Here is a 12,673-nt window from a genome sequence, read left to right on the forward strand (position 1 = left end):
TGACTCTGATGCCAAAATCTGCTTTATTTTAAAGTTCCATTCACATCTAGATAACTATATAATTCATTTAAAAAAAAAAAAAAAAGTTGAACCCCAACCTTGAGGGCCCCAACCGTCCCGCGCCTAGAGTTTTATGAGGAAGCTAAATCGGGGAATGTGCCCCAACAGGTCAGGAAATAAGAGTTGCATGTACATTACACTTACAAGGAGTCCAATTCCATATCTCAAGAATCGAATTCTCACACTACGACTGTCAGCAAAGCGTGAGATAATCTCATTCCTGTCCTTTATACCACTGAACTATACCCCGGAGAGCTAACTCTATAATTCATTTCTTTTGGGAAAGGAGGATAAAGAGGTATCAAATTGATAGAGTTAGAGATTTTTGAAAAATATATATCTAATTGTTGACTAATTGTAATAAATTCTATGCAGGTCTTGTCCCTGTCCAGATGCCATAGAATTTGCCTTCTATAGATATTCTCTTAGGTGAGCTGGAGAGAAGAAATTTCGAAACGATGGGATGAATTATGTTTTTGGACTCTAGGGTAAATGTCAACTTACCAGTCGACTCTTGAGTCCAGTTTGGCCCATTAAAATTATAATTCATTTTTCTCCTCCTTATCAATTACTTATTTTTCAATAAATAATATTATACGTAAATTCAAAATATTTTCTTCTTTTTTAATCACACGTTCTTAAAAAAATAATATTTCAAAAATTATGATCTCAAATAATGGGGATCAAAAGGGGGGCTTGTTCTGCTTCTAATCCCCTATTAAGACTAGTCCATTTATGATGTTTACTCAATTAACGGACGTGTTATTACATTTTTATCTTTAGAGATAGATTCATAAGCTCAATAGAATTCACTTAAGAGGTTCCATAACCTCATAAATTAATTATATCAATTTCATTTTGGATTTCTCTTTTTCAATGTTTAAAAATTATGGTACCATACAATAAACACGACTAAATAATCTTTTCTTTTTTCTAACTTAAGTTTTATTTACTTTCCAAAAACTCTGAGAAACTGAAAAGATCGAGTTAAAAATATGAAGTTAAGAATTTTTAGTATTTCCAGGGTGAAAAATATCCATCAATATCTCGACATTAACCTCTAAATGTGAGTCTATATATTCAAGTAGAAATGCTATTTAAAAAAAAAAAAAAAATGTGACAAGGGGTTTAATATCCTATAGAACCAAATTAAGCCCTTGTTTGAGCACCATTTTCGGAGAAAAATGCATTTTTTTGAATAGTGTATTGATGTGAAATGTGTGGTTAAAAAATAAAATTTTTTTTGAATTTACCTGTAATATTATTTTATTGAAAAATGTGTGGTTAAAATAGATCAAAACACTGTTTCAGAATGCAATATTTTTTTATTTTTAATTTTTTGACTCAAACAAGAGTTAATCATCTTAATCATGCCAAATTAAACAAATGATAAAAATACAGTGCTGGTGAGATCATTGCTGATATATTGCTTACCTCGGTTTGTTGACATTTTTGGACAAGCAAGAAATAACAATAGAATACATTGAGGTTGTCTTGTCTTCAAAAGAAGGAAGTCATTAATTTCCAGTTTTTTGGTTATTATTATATCAATCATGATCTGCGTCATTTGTTACGAAGTCCTCTTTCCTGACTTTTGTGGCAAATCGTCGTACACAAATATAGGGCCAATGATAATAATTAACAGATACATTTGAAATGATTTACAAAATTTCATCTATCAGACGGCAAACTTCCTATCGAATTAGGTTTTGTCACAAAATTTTCGACGTTCAATTTCCCAACTTCAATGGTAGTGTGTTCGATTTTTATTTTCTCCAGCCATTTTTGACAAAATAAATTTGTTGATAATTAAGTAGTTAGAACATCAATACATATACCTATAAATTTATTTGTTAAAAATTTATCCCTAACACGACCTACCTTCCCCCGTGAAAGTTTAGATATACTCTCGAACCAAAATTGTGACACATGGAATTCTGATAATTAGTGATCGTGGGAACTCAACTCAAGATTTTCATATACCCTAATAATATTTCTTTAAACTTTAAATGTTCAGTGATATATTATATATCTTCAAGATGTAACTTTCAAACCTTTTAATTTGAAAAGATTATTGTGTTCAAATTATTCTTTCCAGTAAAAGAGATGCATACACATAATTTATACTCTACCTCATATAATAATTATTAGATCTTTTTAGTAATTAATATATACTGATTCTTTTAGCCAAAGGAACTATTTAAAATAATAATAATAATAAATCAGATAGACTTGTAGACATAAAGCTATATGACTTGACATTGAGCCACTCGCAAAAAGAAAAAGCTGTATGCAGTGGTATTGAGTGAAATTACACAGATACCCTAAACATGCAAGTCTTGAATACGGGCTTATTCGGTAGTAATTATAAGAATCGATTTTATGATCGTTAGAAAGAAAAGTGAGTTTTATCTGTGAGTGAAGAAGTAAAAAATGACGATTGGAATAATGAAATAATGATTAAAAATTTGATTTTTTGGGGTGAAAAATTGCTACCAAACAGGGTTATGTATGTTAATTTGCATGCGTGGGGCCCATGCACCAGCCAGGGGGGGACAACACCTTATTAAGTTGGCCCTTTCCTTTCACAATTTGAGACATGGAGCACTGATAAGTAATGGAGAGAATTCGAATCTTAGCTTTCTGGAACTCTTTTTCCCCTATTTTCATATAAGTTACGCTGTGTTCGTATGGCTGAGACTCGAGAGATTTCATATCGTTTGGCTATGAGGTAAATGATGAGGGGTTTATAGAGGGATTCCGAACCTTTTGGGACTGTTAATTTTTACAAGACCTGACTTTGAGGGGTGGATTAAGGGATTTGAGATCTACTGTTCAACTTGTTGTCTATCCAATGATTTATTAACACATCATTTTAAATTAACATATTTAATTTTTCTGTCAGTGCCACTTGTATTTAAAAATAGGTGTTCATTGATGTGTCAGCAAATCTCAACTCAGGTTGCGGAAGATAACTTAAAGATCGAATTTTGATGCATGTTCTAATTTGTTAAAGAAAATGGCCAATCCAACAGTTACATATATTTTTTTTTTCTGAGCCAACAATTATTTTAAATTTTTTTATAAATTCAATGATCCGCCAATCCTGTTATATTACAATCAAATTATATAATCTAAAGCTCTGAATCGTGAGAATTAAATACATATTCTTTGCTTTTGAAAGGTTTATACCAATTAAGCAAAGCAAGTTTAACATTTTTACTAAATTTTGAAATAAATTGATGAAATGTTTGATATAAAAGTTGGAGGTCTCATTAAATTTATGATTAAAATTAACTGTTGACTTCAACTTATATTTTAATTTAATTCTTTAACTAAACCAAACAAGACATAATTTGATACGTCAATAAGGCTTTGATAATTCCTAGCTAGAAAATACACATATATCTTGCTCGAAAAAACTAAAAGAGAATTAAAATAAATACCAAACTTTGGTCAAAGAAGAATAAATTTTCAGCTTTAACCTTTTACAAAGAGAGGCTACATATAGAGCTTTATATAATAATGCTCATACCTTGAATTGCAAGATAGGACATGAAAGGGACATTTTTTAATACATAAAAAATGTAAAAGCAAAGAAAAGAAGAATTCCTATACGGTTTTTTCGACATGGGATTTTACCCAAGTCAAAGGTGGTTTTTTTTTTTTTTTGGTAACGATAAAGGCACCACAATCTCCTGCAACCTCCACCCCCCACCCCCACCCCTCTTCTTTTAATGTGGAGCATTGGCATCTTTTTCTTTCTTTAGTTTAATTTTCAAGATTCTTTATTAATGTCAGTTTCACTGAAAGACCCCATTGCTGCACAATCCAAGAGGGAAAATTAACTTAAGGTAATATATATAACTAAAATGCTCTAATTTGAATTATCATTTTTTGGTAATTCGGAAATTCAGAGAGAATTAAATAATTAAAAGTTAAGGTCGCTCAACAAAAATTTTAATAGCTCAAAATCATTTTGATACTAATTTAAAAAAAAATAAAAATAAAAAAATTTCAAGTTATCAAAATCCATCAAATTTAGCCCTTGTTCGATCCTCGTTATTTTCAAAATACATTTTTCTCTCTTCTTTTTAACAATACATTATTCAATAAAATAATATTATATGCAAACCAAAAACTTTTTCTTATTTTTTAATTACACGTTCTTCGTCAATCTACAATATCAAAATGCATTCTTACACTAAATTGGGGCTTAAACTAGCTCTTAATCTACAATAGTTCTTATTCAAAATTACGAGGTATTAAGAATCTTTGCAAACTCGAATACATAACAAAAGAGACTCCTTATTCTTTCTTTGTAAAAACAAGAACATTAATTATTTAATGCCAAACCCACTAAAAATTCAGTGACATGGTAATAGTATTAATGACAATTTTTTTGGTAATTAAAAAGTACTCTTTCATTTCTCAGTACAAATTCACAATAAAAGATGTGGTATAAAAGTCAAAATTTCTCACCCCAAATTGTCTCCCGTTTTAGACAAATTATTTGATACTTCAATGCTAAGTTAAATTTTAGTTGTCTCGTAGAATTTCAAATCCTCCTTTTCATCTACCTTTGCTGAAGTTTCTTCTTATTTCTTATTTCTTCTTTCTACTTTCTCTCTAGCGGGATTGCTGTCTGTCCTATCATAGCCATTGGTGGCTTGTATCTGGTTCATGGATATTGATCTCTTGTGGTTTCAAGGGGGGTGGTTTCTATTTCAGATTTGCATGGCAAAAACTTCATCATTTTCTTCAGAAATCTCCGCAAAATTTACGAACCCTTTTCTTCTTTTTCTTGGGCTTGTTTTTATCCTTCTTGTTCTTGTTAATTCCTCTGATCCTTCAAAATCCTCCATGGATTCATCACTTCCCTCTGAAAGACTTCTCTTGGACTCAGATTCCGCGGCAAAATCGACCAATTTTCACCCAAGAAAGAGGGAAAAGCACTCACATGGATCTTCTCATTCCAAGAGAGAATTTGGGGCTGGTAAGCATGAAGTTCCCAGTGGACCAAACCCTATTTCCAACAAGTAGTAAGTCCGCTTATTTTAAAGCATGAATTTTCACAGGGAAGAAGAAGAAAGGTTTGCTAGAGCTGCAGTAATGGCATTTATTTTTGTATTTTGTTCTTTTTGTCTCTCTCTATCTCTCTCTAGTCATTAATTTTATGAGTCGCCATTAATACACTACTTGTCCTCAGTGAGAAGTTTGTTATCTTATGTTGTCATCTTCATCAGTGTATATCCAGAGACAAATCTTTATTTATATATTATATATATATATTTGTATGTACACAGTGGTTTATAGAGAGAAAGTGAGAGCTATTGGTTTGCTAATTATGTGATTGATTTTGCTCATATTCTTAATTTACTGTGTAATTTGTTTAAATTCATCTTATGCTTAAAACTTTTGCTTCTCTGTGCAAATTTTCAAGAAAATAGAAAGATCCATTGTCAATAGGTTTGCAACTCTGCACTAGGGTTTTACCCCCACGCACCGCACCCCAAGGGGGTGGCGAGAAATGGTGTCAGAAGTTGTGGGAGGACCTTTTGTTTTCTGGCTGAACAATAATTTGAATGGCTTTGGACTTTACCTTTGTTTTCTCTGACTCAGAATCCGAGAAAGCTGATTCAAAGGCTATGATTTCATAATAATAACAGTTTGATTGATTCAATCAAAATTACTTTGCATGTGTATTCGTTTCATGAAGAATTATTACTAGGACATTATCTATCTTAACCCCTTATTAGCAAATTTTAATAAAAATTAATAAAATACGCGATGATCTCATTGTGATTAAATTAAAATTGAAGTTTGACTCATTCAAAAGTTGATAAAATTTAATAATTATATTATATTTGAGTATAAAAGATTGTTGTGGTGGAATTCTTATCTAAGAGACTTATTTGTGTTACTTTTTGCTTTAGAATTAGTGGTTTCGATGTTACTCGCCGTTACACGAACACCCTATCTCTTTTCAACAATTATAGAACCTCATAATTTTTTTTCCCAGAAACATACATGTATTTTTAATTTTATACTTTTGCTTTCTACTGTGTTAAAATTGTTATTAAATGTTATGGATTATAATTTCTTTTTATCAAGGTTTTTTTAACATTTTAAATTTTGAAACTAGTAGTAACAACAGACTGGTCTATAATAATTAACAAATCAACACAAATACATTTCTAAAAAATAATTTAATGAAGACGATTTTTTTCATATCATATATTTTCATAAAAAATGTTTTCTATAAAGTGTTACATACTTATTTAATTTTCTAATTATAATATAGCTTTATTGATAAGTAATATATTTTTTTTTTCAATTCTTATAATTTTATGAACATATAATTTAGTTAAGCTTAGAAAATCAAATTACCCTTATCATAATAATAAATATGGAGTAGAGTATCCCGAATAAGGCTGAAAGTTTAGGATACATTATTCATCTTTACTAAAACATTTATAACAATATTTTATTTTTTTTGAAAAAACATTACTCCCATCTTTTAGAAAATATGAAAAATAAATATTAAGGAAAATCACTCAACAATTTGAAATTAGTAAAGTTAGTATTATTCAACTTTTAGTTTGGAGAGTGAGAAAAAATCTCGGAATGTATTCAAAACTTACTATGATTTTGTCATTTGAGAACTGAAGACATTCAAATGTATATATCTATAAGCCGGCAAATTAAAAAATTCAACTAGTATAAATGAACCGCTAAATATTAAATTTCCATAGTCAAGTGACGTGTGACAATTTAAGAAGATTTGTATGGTTTCCAATTTTTTATCTGCAAAAATATCCAACTTTTAGCAGCACCTTGAATTTTTGAACTGGGTTTCAAGTAGGGATGAACAACAAAGCCTATCAACTTACAAGTTAGGATCTACGATTCTACGTGGACCCATTAACACTTCAATTTTAAATTTAATCGAACCATTTAGAGACCATTTGATTCCAGTTTATTAGAAGCGAACTCACCGATGACACAAAACTATGGCGCAGTGGTCATTGTGGATAGTAAACGTCTTAATTTATTTAGTGTTTGTTTGATAAAAAAAAATTATCAAAGTTTTAATTCATCAAACTTTAATTTTAACCATAAATTTTATGTGTCCCGCATCTTTCATCAAATTTTCAATCATGTACTTCATCAACTTTTATTAAAATTAATTTAAACCTCCGTTTGTTTTCAATTATTTGCTCATTAAAATGAAAAATATGGCCGTTATCTATCATATCAAGCCACTATATTTGATTTTCTATCTTTTATGTGGAGCCTGTAAAAATTATATTTTTCATTTTCATTTTTACACTAATGTGTATCAAATGAGGCCTAAATGCAACTTATTTGGGCCAGGTGGACCAAATGTGGCTGGGGCCTTATCCACTTGCTATTTCCTCAAATAACACTTCCAAGAAATAGAACTAGTCAACGGTAAAAATGTTAGCAACCTGAAGAAGTACTGTGAGTGAATTCACTGCATATTACTGTTTGATTGCTCTGAATTCAATTGAATAAATGAATGAACAGACATGCCCGGTTAATCAAGCTGGGTCTGGATGCTAATGCAATCCACGCCACGAAACTTATAAATGGCTGCTCTCTGAGTCACGAGCACCAAGTGTTCGATCGAGTGTTGCACAAGGACACAAACTTATGGACCGCCCTCATCTCTGCTTACGCCCGCTCCGAACTATCTCAATATTCCCAGTCAATCGGACTTTTCTCGCTCATGACCCGGGATTGGGGTCCGGATGCTCGCCGGAACCACTTCACCTTCACAACCGTTGCCCGAGTCATATCTTCTGCCCCTGAACACATTTTTACATGGGAAAAACCCTCAATGGATACGTCATCAAATCTGAGGTGATGTTGAAAGACGTTGTTGTTGAGACTGCATTTATGGATATGTATGCAAAATGTGGGGACATCAAGTGTTCGATCGAGTGTTGCACAAGGACACAAACTTATGGACCGCCCTCATCTCCGCTTGCGCCCGCTCCGAACCATCTCAATATTCCCAGGCAATCGGACTTTTCTCGCTCATGACCCGGGATTGGGGTCCGGATGCTCGCCGGAACCACTTCACCTTCACAACCGTTGCCCGAGTCATATCTTCTGCCCCTGAACACATTTTTACATGGGAAAAACCCTCCATGGATACGTCATCAAATCTGAGGTGATGTTGAAAGACGTTGTTGTTGAGACTGCATTTATGGATATGTATGCAAAATGTGGGGATGTAGAATGTGCTCACAAATTGTTTGTTGAAATGTGTTTAAGAAATTTGGTTACTTGGAACGCTATGTTAGCAGGGTTTGTACATTCAATTGCTCATGTGTACTTTTCTTGCGGTCAAGTAACTCTGCTGAGAAAGTTTTGAGTGGAGTAGAAGGAGATGTTGTTTCAAAGATGATAAAAATTAGAGGATGTGTTTATAATCAAAGAGACAGTGAGGTATTGAAGCATTTTTGTTTAGAAAAGAATTGTGCTGAGATTTTCTATCGGAATTACACTATAATTCTGCCAATTTTAACTGCATGCACGAATCTGTCTTTGCACAGAGTTGGGATGCAAGTCCATAGCATTTTTATTACATTAATTGTTTCTTGTTTTCACTCTAAGTTTTCAGAGGATAACGAAATAATTCTCGGAAGTGCATTTATTGATATGTATAGCAAGTGTAGCTTTATTGATGATGCTCAGAAAGTTTTTTATCATTAGATGCCTGAATAACGGGTTTCTCATTGGAATGCAGTGATATCTAGGTGCATATATAATGATTTGATAGAAGATGCTAGGAGATTGTTTGACAATGAGCCTGACAAAAATGTGGTTTCTTGGACAAGCATGATGACAGGGTATGCACAGAATGTTTGGCCACAAGAAGTCCTAAAGTTGGTTTATAAAATGTATAGTGATGAAGAAGGATTTAAAGTAGAAGGAAATTGCTTAACATTTGTGGTTTGCCTTGAAGCCATTAGCTATTTATCAGATATAGAGACGGGAAGGCAAGTACATGCAAAGATCATTCGGAGATTGATGAGTGCCGATACTCATAATGTGGTTGTTGGAACCGCTTTGATCGATTTGTATTCAAAATCAGGTAAGATGAAGTATGCTCAAATAGCCCTTGACCGGATGAGCGAGAAAAATACCATTGCATGGACTTCTATCATCACGTGTTATTTAGTTCATGGGTTGGGTTTCCATGCCTTGGAACTCTCTCAGCAGATGATGGAAACAGGTATTCAACCAAATGAGTTGACCTTCATTGCTGTATTAACTGCTTGCAGTCGTTGTGGTTTGGTGGAAGAAGGATTGCATTACTTTGAACTGATGAAGACCAAATATAGTCTGATGCCAAGGGAAGATCATTTTACCTGTCTAATGGATATGCTGGGACGTGCAGGCAAGGTAGATGAAGCATGGCGCTTGCTAGAGGAAATTGAAGACACTGAATTGGGATAAAGACGCTCGTCTGGTACCATTTTGGCAGCACTATTGGGTGCTTGTTACGTACATGGAAACATGGAAATAAGCAAGAGGGTAGCTAAAAAGATGTTGCAACAAGTCTCTACTTCGCATATTACCCTTTCTAATGTTTATGCATCGGCCGGAATGTGGAATGAAGCATATGGAGTGAGGATGAACTGGAAGAAAGATGGTGATGAAAATGCAAGCCGGGCCTTAACCAAATCTGCACTCGTCCACAGGTTTACAGATCTGGATTTCTGGAGGTTTTAGAAAAGTGCATATTTATCAACTCAAGTGATTGGCCTTGTAAGAAATTGCTTTATTACTTGGTATATGATGAATTTGTTTCGGCCACCTAAAATTGCTACTACGAAAAAAATGCTCTTTTGTTTACATGTATAATTTCCCTTTTTCTCCTCGAGGACGACTTGACAATGTTTTACATGGACCTCAATGTAACATGTTAAAAGATGGAGAGCTAGATCAAAATTAATGGGATGGATTTAGTTGTATTTGATTTTTCGGTTGATGAACTGAATACGGTGAATAGGATACACAACAAAGGATTCATATAGCCTACATCTAACATAGACCACACTCACCACAGAGTCGACAAATTAAATGAAAACTTTGAATTTCCTCGTAGTTCATTTGATAAATTGAATGTAACATTATCGTTCTAGAAAAAAGGCTAATATTGCATATCACATATATGCTCATTGTTCCTGATAAGCCGCCATACCAACCTCGAGCGTTAATTAATGGGCACCTTTTTCATTTTTGAGCTCTATCCTAATATCTACATCCCGTGACATTCATAAATAATGCACTGACGTGAACTAAGTACCAAAAAGGCTGGCTGCTTGTTCTGTAGTTATATGTCTGTGAATGACAATAAGAGAAATTCATAAGCTTTATCGAATTCATAATATTCTCTTAATTCTTGTCCCACTAACTTCATCTGATGAATATTCCTTTATGGGATGTTTTTATGGTACGTTAGACAGTATCGTACACAATTAAAGAGGAAAAAGATTAAAAAATTTGTCACTACTTTCCAATCAAAAGTACCCTTACAGGACTAGACTCCTTACATCACTATAAAAGGCACAAAAGCTTGAAGAATTTGATAAGATTGTATAAATAGCTAGTTATCCAGGATTTTACTCATATCTCTAGGAAACGTCAAATTACAGTATGTATAGCCAGGGAAGAAGCATTGCAAGGCAATCCGTAGTTTTTCCCACATCTTTTCTTTTTCTTTCTACTATATTTCACTTTGAGGTTGCTCGTGCAACTGTTTTCACTGTGGGGGATTCTTCTGGCTAGGGTTTCAGTATGGGAAATTGGACAGATGGGAAACTCTTCAAGGCCGGAGACGTACTTTGTAAACCCTCCACCTAACTAAGTCGTAAATTGAACCACCTCGTCTAAAAATTTTAGCTGTCAAAGGAGGACAAATTTATTTTTTTCAATTTTACCTTAAGAATGCTCCTTGTATGGAGGCTGGATTCATTTTATTTATCAAAAGTTCGACACGTGAACAATTTTTATAAGTAATAGATGGCAAGACTTGATTGTTGGACATTTGCTTGCTCTAGTATCATATCAACCACCTTACCTCAAAGTGTGTGCCTACCCTGCTACTACATTGAACCACCCTATCTAAAAGCATAAGCTTTTATAGAAGGGACACGTAAACCATCCAACCTATATTTACATTTCTATAAATGCGAACTTTTCTTTTGCCTTATTTTCATTATGTTTTTCTCCGTTGTTTAGCAGTTTTCAACTATGATCCATCTATGCACAATGTGGTGGCTGTAGATTGGAATGGATACAATAGATGCAGTACTTCTGCCAACTTCAGGACATATACCAATGGAAAAGATAGGATCATGGTTTCAAAGGGAAATCACTACTTCATATGTAGTTATCCAGGTCAATGCGATGGGGGCTTGAAGATTGCAATCTCTGCTTGATGAAAATTTGCTTCATCTATGTCAAATTTACTAGGTTTTCCATGATGGTTATTAACTCGTGAATAATGTTTAAAATGAATGAGGAGTTGATATTTTTTGGTTGAAGGATCTGAAATATATATGTTTATATAGTGTTGATTTTGTTGTTGGAGAACCTGCTGAGATCTACTAGTGCAAAATAATAATTAATGTGTGTCACTCTGCAATCAAATGTTCTCTCTATATTTGTACGTGTGTTTAACATGTTTTATTTATTGACACTTCCACATTAAGTCATGCACGAGATCCTCCTCCCTCTCCCCCCAAGGATATTTGAGCGTATCAGATACTTGAAATAAAGAATAAAAAATGATTCTTGTAACACATTTTGTAAAATCAAGATTTTGATTGGCCCTTTGGGAAGAAAAAGTCGAGACCAATTGGAATATTTGCTGGTGAAGATTGCAAACGAGCTGTTTTTCATGTTTCTCATCCCGTGAAAAGAAATTATCCAATAGATATGGAGGGCCACTGCCTGCCACCCGACAGCACAGAGAGCCGCCGCCTCAGCCAAGACCGCATCCACCACATTCACAACCACAATTACAATTACAACAACATTCCCAACCGCAGAGTACTCAAAAACTGAAATTGACATTAGGATCATATTGTTCATGTTCTTTTTTCCTGTTGGTATCCGTAGCAAAAACATTTGTTAGATTTGTTGAGAAATTAAAAATAAAATTTCAAGAAAAATGAGAACACAAAGAATTTTTCACCCTTAAAGGGTCCGGATGTTCAGTCACAAAGACCTACTCACCCGTTGAACATCGACTAAGCGATTAAACTCTAGATCCACTAAAATCTCCAAGAAATCATACAAATTTACGAAAAATCACAGATTTCTTCAAGTTCTCTCTAGCCTCTCTTTTACAAATATGGTAACCAAGAATCTTACACATAGATCTTCTAAACAACTCTCAATACTCAACTACAAAGAAATCATCACAAAGATGAGGATTACCAATTTTCGGAGAACCTTAGTTCACACACAGATAGAACAATCGAGAGAGAAAAGACTGAATAATCTATCAAAAATGGAGTGTCCAAGATATAAGTACTCAGACCAAACGTCACAGATCAAAGGTTGCCAA

At 33.4% G+C, this 12,673-nt stretch overlaps 2 protein-coding genes across 4 annotated transcripts; both read left to right on the forward strand.

Moving 5' to 3' along the window:
- The first annotated feature begins 4,539 nt into the window (after positions 1–4,539).
- On the forward strand, positions 4,540–5,361 carry LOC111373583 (CLAVATA3/ESR (CLE)-related protein TDIF-like). The gene has a single exon (XM_022996134.1). The coding sequence runs from the start codon at positions 4,744–4,746 to the stop codon at positions 5,101–5,103; it is 360 nt and encodes a 119-aa protein (XP_022851902.1). The 5' UTR covers positions 4,540–4,743; the 3' UTR covers positions 5,104–5,361.
- Positions 5,362–8,014: 2,653 nt separating this feature from the next.
- Positions 8,015–10,823, forward strand: LOC111373584 (pentatricopeptide repeat-containing protein At3g57430, chloroplastic-like). 3 transcript variants are annotated; one of them, XM_022996137.1, is made up of 2 exons: positions 8,015–9,328; positions 9,494–10,823. In XM_022996137.1, exons 1-2 carry the CDS (start codon positions 8,932–8,934, stop codon positions 9,550–9,552), a joined length of 456 nt encoding a protein of 151 aa, XP_022851905.1. In that variant the 5' UTR covers positions 8,015–8,931; the 3' UTR covers positions 9,553–10,823. The 3 variants fall into 3 exon arrangements, with proteins under 3 accessions (XP_022851905.1, XP_022851903.1, XP_022851904.1); XM_022996135.1 differs by having other exon boundaries at positions 8,015–8,538; positions 8,840–10,823; XM_022996136.1 differs by having other exon boundaries at positions 8,015–8,260; positions 8,840–10,823.
- The last annotated feature ends 1,850 nt before the right edge of the window (positions 10,824–12,673 follow it).

Source organism: Olea europaea, unplaced genomic scaffold, assembly GCF_002742605.1.
Source record: "Olea europaea var. sylvestris unplaced genomic scaffold, O_europaea_v1 scaffold1146, whole genome shotgun sequence".
NCBI classification, from domain to species: domain Eukaryota; kingdom Viridiplantae; phylum Streptophyta; class Magnoliopsida; order Lamiales; family Oleaceae; genus Olea; species Olea europaea.